Raw genomic sequence first — 9,868 nt, 5'->3', positions numbered from 1 at the left:
AAAAAAATAAGAAATCAGGAAGGGGGCAAACACTTTTTCACACAACTGTATATTCATAACTCAAGACAGTTAGGTGTCATTGCAGTCAGGTAACATACAGAGTAAGACACTTTACTGCAGGCAACAGAGACACCCTCACCATAAAGACCTGGCAGGGTTTGGAGTGTTTTGCCACGTCGCAGCAGTAGATGCTTGTAAACTGACTGAGTGCATGTTGTATTTTGGAGTCATGCGTAATGGTCAGGGTGTACTGACCTCAACCACAGTTTGCTGGTTCGGTGCTGTAAAAGGCCCTCCGGTCCAGTGGAGGAAGCAACCTCAGAGCTGACCTACTGCGACACAGCCCTGTGTTTGTGTGTAAGTCCGAGCACACAGATGTATCTCACTCTGAGCCACTGGGATTGAACGGCCCCTCAAATGTCACCAGAGCCCGGTTCTGCAATTTGTGGCTCTGTGGTACCAGATGTTTGACTGACACATAAAATCTGCCTGCAACAAGGACAATGACAGAGATGGGAAACATGACGGTATGTGTGTGTGTGTGTGTGTGTGTGTGTGTGTGTGTGTGTGTGTGTGCGTTTGTCACAGAGGGAAAAACAGAGAGATAAAAGACAGCAAGGTTGAGAGCTGAAAATAGAAGTCTGGTCAAAAAGAAAAAAAACATACAGACATGATGTAAAAATGTGCCTCTCATCAGCGTCCTCAGATCCTTTATGTGATGGCCATAATAGATGGTGTCCGGTCTGGTCCCATTGCAAGCTGTTCCCGTTTTACTTTCCTGTATCTGTCTCTGCAATCAGTCAAGCAGCTATATGGATGCCTGCAGGTACAATTTACGGATAAATAACATGTTTAGCACACATAAATGTCTTTCCGTGTATCCTTAATGAGGCCAATTTTCTCCCCAGAGTGAATTTCTGTGCTGGCATTTACACTTTAGTGTGCATGAAGAGATCTGTGTTGAGCTGCGTTTACTGCTCGCAAAGCCGTAAATGAAGACGGAAAACCATATAAAAGGCTGATATGGGGGTAAAAGAAATTGGCAGCTATAAAGGCCGGAGAAAACAAGTTAATTACTCAATGAAAAGCTGTGAATTATCATCAGATGACTGAAATGCAGCAGCAAAATGAAGGATTTCGGGATGGGAATTATATTTAAAGGTCGTCAAGACAGACACATTTCTGAAATGATTTGATTTTTTTCCAAACTTGGTGTTGACAGTGACAGTAGATGTTTGTCTCCCTCGATAATGTTTATCTGCCTCTCACCTTTCCGTGCCCCACAGGCCCTAATCGCTCCCTTAAGCTAAATGTTATTGAGCTGGAGGATCAGAAGCGATCTGAAAACGGCTGGAATCCATTGTACCTCCACACCCTCCGCTTTATGAATGGTCACTCTAAATTGAGTACTCTTTCTGTCACACCCATATTTTCACCTATTTATTCCCTCCTTTCCTATTTCTGGCTGACAGACAGAGTGAATGCTCCCTGCAATGCCCCCCCCCCCCCTGAACCTTTGTGTCGTTGAAAAACTGGGATTAGTTAAAGATTTAGGGAAGGTAATCTGAGCCCAGGCCAGTGCCCAGTAAGAGTGGCACCAGCACATGGGCAGATTGGCCTGGCAGCAGTTTAAACTAGTAACTCCTGCGACATTAATCCAACACGGACTATGGTTTGGAAAGGTCACATGTTTGGAGTTTACCAGTGCTCGCCTTGCCCTGGAGTCATTTCTTCAGCAGACAGGAAGAAGGTGTTTGGAATATATCCAGGAAAAGCAGACAGGCTACTGTAGGAAACATTTCTATCTCTGGAGAAGTGGATTTATGGTTTTACTGTTGTGCATAAATCTGCGAGATAGACCTGGCATCTCTGCAGCTCAGTGTGGTTAAACATGTGCAGACATGGGGCTCTTGTTTTTATGTCACATCACATGTGATTTGTTTTCATTTTTAATTCAGTTTAATTTGAAAAATGTAATGTAAAAATTTGGAAGATCCATATCTTAGCATACACTCCAAATAGGGATTATTTTTATGACCATTTAGTCTGATATTTTCCAATTAATTGATTCTTTATTTAGTCTGCAAAACGTCATGAAATAATGAAGAATGTTATGGTCTTTAAAAAGCATTTTCTATTCAGTCCAAAATCAGATCATAAAAAAATATTTAGTATATGTGCTCTAAGGTTTGAAAAATCGATGATCAAAATGTTTAAATATCTTCTGTAGATTGACTAATCTCCTTATTGCGTCAGTGCTAAAGTAGATATCAATGAAAACTGTATAATGTTAGAAACATACTGTTCACTCAGGAGAGAATAATGGAAAGTACTTGTACTGAAATTAATATTTATCATATGAGTCAGACTTAAGAGAGTACACAGGTTCTATTTGTCAAGTTTGGTCCCTGAACAAATTCTCGAGAACCTGCTGACTTCTCAGGCCACCGAGAGAGAGAATCACATTCCCAGCATGCATCCGTCAATCCAAAGTTTTAGACGCCTGACACATTTATGTGCGCCTGAACGCTCCTGTTTCAGTTTTTCGTTTAGTATGTCACTGACATTTCTCTCTGTCTGTTCTCCCAGCTGGCCTTAAGTGAACTGTATGAAAACACAGAAGTCTCCCTAACTGGAAACCATTGGAGAACTAAGTGGATTGAAGAAGGCAGAGAGCAAGTGTGGGAGTCAGAGAGGGAGGGACGACAGAAGGGATTAGCAGCTAATCCAGTGCATGGACAATCCTGGATGAGCCTTATTTTTTCCTCCTGGGTGATGCAGGCAAAACAGTAGCTGGACTACGGCACTCTACTTTGTTACCCTTTTCCAGAAAGCATCGCCCTCCTTTTTCCTTTGCTCTGATTGTTTTCATTGCCCCTCAAAAGGCCGACGTCGCGGGAGCCGAGGGACCAGGGGAACGGAGGACACACAAAGAAGAGGGGTGGCAGGCCTGCTGACAGGATGTCCCATGGACAGTTTGGTGTCACACATAGATAAACGTCTTTAGTGGGAGAGACGGTGCATGCCAGTGGACTCCAAGCTCTCTCCGTCTGGACTTGAGACACACCAGATTCTCCTAAAAGCTGACATGTATTGAAGACACACGCAAAAAGGACTCGCTGCCAGTAAGCTACGGAGTGGTGATACTGCTGTGTTGGCATTTAGCTGGCTTTTTCTTCTAAAGTGCAGGATTACAGAATAACACATCAGACATAAACTACTTTACTACTTGTGGGCTCATTTGAAACCTAAATAATAGTGAGAAGGGTAACCACATTCTGGTGGAAATGGGCCTATAAAGAGTAATGTATGAATTTGTATGCTGGTGCAGAATACTCTCCAGGCTCACTTTGGTTTAAAAAGGATTCCTGGTGAGTTAATCCACTTAGTGTTGCGAGTAAAACGTAAGTTGAGACTGACAACAAGACAGTTCTCCAAATCCTAAAAGATATCAAATGAAGTGAACATCAGTCCATTTCATTACTATTGTCTCGCAAACCAGCGGAGTTGTTTGGCTGAAGTCATGTCTCAGTTTATTTGCAGTTGTGGCTGGATTCTGTCATTCGCTAAACCAAATGTGAAGAAGAGTCCAGCCAGCCCCAAATTCTCCAACCACATGAACTGTGGCAGCCAGAGGCAACAAAGTGTGGCCTTATAAGTCATCTTCTGTGTTATTTTGTCATCTGCTGGGCAGTAGAAGCGAGCTGAGGGTTTGGCCATGTGCAGTGCTAGCTGTGCTTGAGTGGGAGAGAGACTGGCATCTTTTAGTGTAGATCTGAAAGGGAAACCGTAGGCCGTCCGTGGATGAATAGTTGGCTCTGGCCGTGTGGAGAATGGATTATACACACATTCTCTGCCGACTGAGCAACCACATATTTGTGTTTTCTGTTCTCACTGTCCCCTACATTTCATTTCTTTTTTCTCTCTCTCTCTGGTTTTACAGTGGACCCTAAGTTGGAATTTAAACTTGACTGACATGTGCGCAGAGCTCAGACACTCTCATCCAAATTAAAGCGAAATTACACAACTTTTCTGCCACCATGAGTCTGGGAAAACTGCCAGGGATTAAAGGCCTTGTGTCTGGCTCTCAGGGGAAACGTCGTTTCAAGAGTGAACTCTCAGTGGACATGATCAGCCCGCCGCTGGGCGACTTCAGACATACTATGCATGTTGGCCGTGGCGGGGAAGTGTTTGGTGACACTTCCTTCCTTAGCAACTACGGGGGCATCCGGGAGCCAGGCAGTCCGGACTCGGCAAACAGCTCCATGACAACCAGGTTTTTCACACGCACCTTTGGGCATGTGCGGAAAAACTCTGTGGCACGGCCGCGGGGGGGCTCCCGTGACTTGTCGTCCCCACCACCAGACGTCTCACCCATCATTAAGAACGCCATCTCCCTGCCACAGCTGAACGTGGACTCCCCTAATGGGTGCCTTCAGCGGGTGCTGTTCTCCAGCTCCATCAGCTCAACAGATGACTCCTTCTGCACATATGGTGAGATATCGATAATCACATCCTACATGGGACAGGGTTCATGGAAAGCCTCTGCGTTAAATGTCAAGTGAAAAAATGTCTATGTCAGTTTCCAAACTGTCTCTCTTCCATGGTATGCTAATGCTGGATAACCCTATGGAAGAGGTTTGTCCCAAAAAATTATATTTTAACATTGCTGCTAAAAAAAACAGCGAAAGGCTTTTCCACTGACACACTGATTCAGCTTTCAGCTGGACTTTTGTCCTGTTTAACAGAAAGGGCATCACATGTCACATTTATCATTGAGTAAGAGAGCTCTGTGATTAACACTAAGTTTGCATGAGACAAAATTCCTTTGAAACAGCTGTAGACAGGATATGGCAATGATTAGTACTGACAGGAGGGAGATGGAACAAAATGAATGTGTAAGTTTGGTGCTAAAATTGACCTCACGTTGGCACATTTGCCAAGTAAACACGTTAAATTACATGATATAGAGTTTTCTGTTCTGGATACACAAAAAAAGCTTCAGAGAAACAATTCAAACAAGTGGTTTCTGGATGTAAATGTAAAAAATAATAATAATTAAAAATAAAACAGATGAGATTTGGTAAGATCATACTCATTAGTTAGAAGCTCAGAACATCACTCTAACGTATGGAGCATTTGTGTCTGGATGATGATCAATGGGCTGCAGCTTAGTGGTAGACCAGCACTACATTAGTTACCATGAATTAGGGAAAACAAACAGGTGGTGTATATATCATTAGTTGCAGTTCTCACTATTCACTCCCCAGCAGACCAAACAGCACAAAGAGCTGCTTGGATGACTTGGTCCAAACAGGACTATAAATGTCGGTGAACACACCAACAGAGAGAGTGAGGTTGCCCTCCTTTCAACGTCGCTCCCACATTCCTCCAAGACAACCAGCAAACATGCGGGCTTCTTCTGAGTCATCTGGAATCACCTAGGCAACACCTGTACACAATTAGGTCTATAAACACAAACACACACAGCTGGTTTGGGAGAAGGAAAGATACTTAGTGGGCATTTACCTGTCGTCTCTGTGTGCATGTGTCACTGCCTGAATGCTCAGCATAAACACACCATTCATTATATCTGCTAACCAATCAGAGCTTATCAGGCAGAGCCTGGACTGGAAATCCCCTCTTCAGTCTACAGATTACTTACCCAATTCATAAGGAATTTACCCAAACTGAGTGATGTGGATCCGGCATAGAGAGTCAGTGAACTGAAGGATGATGGGGACTTTTTGTCATCAGTGCTTCTCCGTTCGCCTGCATGTCATTATTTCCATCCATCTCTTCATATTCACTCAGTTGTTTGTCACATATTTTGTCATTATCCACTGCTCCTTCACTGTTGAAAATAAAGTTCACCAACAGTGAAAAACCTTCTTGATTTTCGCAGTATTCCAAAGGAAGGTATACCTACTATATACATATTGAGTATAAATTAGAGTAAAAAGCTTTAACTTTAGATCATAATACTGCAAAGAGAAATAAGCAAACTAAAGTAAATACATATTTTTCAATATGTGTTGTACATGGGTTCAAATTGTTTGGCATTTGTGTATAGATTGGAACACACATTTGTGAATACCCAAAATTACGCACAAATCGCGCACATTTCTCATTGTTATTTTTCATGTAATACACATTTGCGAGCATTTCATTGAAATCATTTTCACTTCATAGCAACAGCTCCAGAAACACTTGTTGTATATAGAACAACTTTATTATCATGTTACAGCTTGAGGCCTTCATCAGGGTCTTTGATGGACCCCCATCATGAAACATCATGGCAAGTTTCCCGTTACTTCACATTTGTTTCTCCGTCCCTCTTGTTCTTCTCTCTTTCCGCTCCTTTCAGTGGCACCATAGCGCACTTACACGTCCTCCTGTTTTCGACTGTCTGTAACATTTAGTCTGGCAAGGAGACAGAAATCCCTGCAGGGAAGTTTCAGCATTGAGTTACTGGGTTGTTAGATACTGCCACCCTGTGGTGAAGGACGGTAAACAACTGGACATCTCTCTATGTAACAGTGTGTACTTAATTCATTTCCTCTTGATCAGTTCATTTTTAAAATGTATTATTTCTCAAGGTTTTCTGGTATATTGGGACTTTTCAGATTTACACAAATAAAATGATTCTGAATGAAGCTAAACCTCAAAGCGAGACTCTATGTGCCCATAAAGTCTTCATTATCTGATTTCTAACTCAAAGATATTTGTGTTTGTAAAGATGTCAATTCTGTTTTAGACTGGATATCCCTTCAAGTGTTGTCACAGGTTTATACTTTGCAAAGTGCCTTCAGATTGAAAATGTAGCATGTAACATACATTGAGATTATACTGGTTCAAGGTTAAGAACATCTCCAAGATGTTTTCTGTTTGTTGTGTGAGAGATCATTTCAGTGACTTCAGTGCGTTTTTCTTCTTCTGCTTGTTTGCAGGTGTGCAGTCTGGATTTGTGACTCTGCCCCGCCTCTCTCGCCTTGACAGACAGTTTCAAGATGGAGACGCCGGGAAAGGATCTCTACCAGACAGCAGCGGCATCACACTGACACGCTCAGACTCCCTCACCTCGTTCACTGTTGACCTTGGCCCATCCCTTATGACTGAGGTACTGAGCTTGATTGACAACCGCAGCTGCCTTCAGATGTCCAATCACAGCCAGGCAGCAGGTGAGGAAGAAGAAGGAGAGGAAGAGGAAGAAGAGGACGACAGGTCTCTAACAGAAACGCCCGTGCAGACCCCTGGGGCGACTTCACCCAACCCCTCCATGGGCAGCGGGTCATTCAGCAGGAATGGGAGGCGCTCTTGTAGCAGGAACTGGACAGAGCACGAGGAGGAGAGGGGGTCACTGACGATACCAGACGAGTGCACTGGGTCTCCTCAGAGAGCCGAGCCTGCAATTGAGGCAGAAAGGTTCCAGAGGGCCGCTGACGTGCTGTCTCGTCATTATGGCGGAGGGTCCTTCACAAAGGGAACGAGGATGAGCAACGACGCCACCTCTCCTGCATTTACCCAAAGCCGCAAAACACCACATGCCTTTTCTGAAGAGGAGGAAGAGATCAAAGTCTAGACGGTGAAACTGTCTCTGAAAAAGTGCTGTGACTTTATTGATCCAATAAAACCATAGGAGCCCCCCAGTGACCTGAGTTCTGGGTTAATGCTATTCTGTTCTGTTCCTCCAGAAACATTCTTCCTCTTCTCACATGCATCTACATGAGGGGCGACGCTGATCAAAGACCAGATCCTGGTACTAATGCTGATCTTGACCCTGGACCTTTCCCTCTCTCTGCACTAGTTGCTGCCATGCTTTCATAGATTATTTGAACTATTGTAAAAATACAAGTCACTGATTGAGTTTGATATCACAAAATGGATTATTTTTAACACAAACTATTAATAATGACTTTTTAATTTCATCAGTAACAAAGATTTAAAAAGTGACTGAAGTTTGTCCCACCTGCATAAATTATGCTCAGAATACTGGAGAACAGTGACTGTTGAATAGATGTTTTTCAATTTGTTTCACACTGTACATAATCACTCACTACATAATCATGATGTTCAACAGCAAAATGTATTCTACATAAATAAAGATCTTCAGGTTCAAAGGTCTGAGGCCAAGGTCAATGTGAGCCTGAACTGTTTTATAACCACGTGATAGAACTTGTCAATAAATTACCTGTAATCAGGAATAGGACTGCAGATGCAAATTAGCTTAAGCTACAATCTGGTACAGTGCATCTAATGGAGACATTTATGTTTAAACTGTACATGGTCCCTTTAAATAAATTAAATAAATAAATAGTGGTGTTATAAAAATTAAGATAGTAGGACATTTTCCGCTGATGTTCCTCTGAAGTAAAAGTGATCGCTGCAACTGTGACATGTAGGCTGAATGTTTATCAAGCTTTCATCAGTCAGTCTTTTCTTAAATGATATGGCTGATGCAATAAAGGCCTAATTTTAAATTTCGGCTTTTTTATAAACAACCTTTCGAGTCCACATCAAAGACCCCCAACAGCTGTTAAATTGTCGGAATAGACAATCCATTTTGTTTTGGCATGAGATCATGTACAGCACCACTTTTTTCTAATCAGCGTGTGAAATTTGGTCCCCATGTCTAACTAAAACTGGTAGATGACCCTCTTAGTGTACTTAACTTTTTTCCAACTTAAAAAAATAATGTTGAAGATTTTCACTTAAATCGATATCTGTTAAGTCACCATCTAGCACTGAAATAGGTAAGACAATGGTGATTGAGCAAGGCAGGAAATGGGTGGAGGATTTCCATTTTTTTTTGTCAAGCTACAACAAACAGAAATCCACCACCCAAAACCTGCCCTACAGTACGGAAACTCATATGCAAACATAGTACCTAGAAGCACAGCTTCAAGTATAAGATAAGATAAGATAATCCTTTATTAGTCCCGCAGTGAGGACATTCACAGATCAGATACAGAGCACTGTTACAATAGTATTATTATATTCTTAAATTTATTAAATTAATGCAGTCCTCAATTATTTGACTCAAATGTAGCTTCACTAAGTCACGTCATATGCTACTTCAGTACACTTCAAAGAGATATACTACTGGAACCACGGCAGAAACGGCCAATGCTTATGACAGGGGCCAAATTTCTCCTGCATCACTCTCGGTTACAACCTTGTCTTGTTCAATGCACTATAGTGTTGCTGGGAGTGTGACCCAGAGTGAGGTGCTAAGGGAGGATGGGAAGAGGTAATCTGTGAAATGGAACTGAATATTTCCAACCAAACTCAATACAAAGAGGGGAAATTAGTTCTATACATATACAGATCATTGGTAACAGGTAGTTTAAGGAAGATATACAAATGATGCGGAACACATTTACATGAGATGAATTGTTTACACGTCATAAACAACAGGTGAGGAGTGAGAATGCTCATTAGGATCAACTGGCACACGCCTTCAAGGCGTTTCGATTCATCATCGTAAGATCACAGGTACCAACAATTCTGCAGTTTAAGAACATGTCACGATGCGATTACATACCATCGTGACAACATTATTTTAAAGGGCTTTGTCCTAAACTGTGCAGGATTATACCCGAGAACATCTAGACACAGGTCTTTAAACTCTGGCAAAAACCCTCTGGAACTAAGCCTATATTTAAAAGTCTCTGTCCGAAAGTTTAAATGTCCAGTATCAGCCTCTGTGATTGGCCGAAATTCAATAGCCCCTCCTGGCTTGGGGCAGTTATCGTCTCAGTGTTTGGTTGAAGTCGTCCGGACTCCTCCTCAGGTCCTGGTGGTCAGTTGTCCATCCCTCTGTTCTCTGCTGCACCTCTGTAAAGTCTGACTCAAAATGTTCCCTTTC

General features: G+C 42.4%; 1 protein-coding gene across 4 annotated transcripts in view; it reads left to right on the top strand.

The window, feature by feature from the left end:
- Positions 1–9,705, top strand: part of cdc42ep1b (CDC42 effector protein (Rho GTPase binding) 1b) — a 12,776-nt gene extending 3,071 nt beyond the window's left edge. Inside the window, exons 2-4 of one of the 4 annotated variants that reach the window (XM_031871034.1) lie at positions 2,590–3,125; positions 3,944–4,494; positions 6,951–9,705. In XM_031871034.1, coding sequence (XP_031726894.1) covers positions 4,041–4,494; positions 6,951–7,582 — 1,086 coding nt within the window. In that variant the 5' untranslated portion in view covers positions 2,590–3,125; positions 3,944–4,040 and the 3' untranslated portion in view covers positions 7,583–9,705. Of the gene's footprint in view, positions 1–14; positions 4,495–6,950 lie in introns of those variants that run through there. The other 3 variants (XM_031871036.1, XM_031871035.1, XM_031871033.1) reach the window with 3 other exon arrangements.
- The last annotated feature ends 163 nt before the right edge of the window (positions 9,706–9,868 follow it).

Source organism: Anarrhichthys ocellatus, unplaced genomic scaffold (genome assembly GCF_004355925.1).
Source record: "Anarrhichthys ocellatus isolate YVR2014 unplaced genomic scaffold, GSC_Weel_1.0 scaffold55, whole genome shotgun sequence".
Classification (NCBI taxonomy): domain Eukaryota; kingdom Metazoa; phylum Chordata; class Actinopteri; order Perciformes; family Anarhichadidae; genus Anarrhichthys; species Anarrhichthys ocellatus.
The sequence above is the reverse complement of the archived record's forward strand: the minus strand, read 5'-3'. Positions and strand labels throughout refer to the sequence as shown.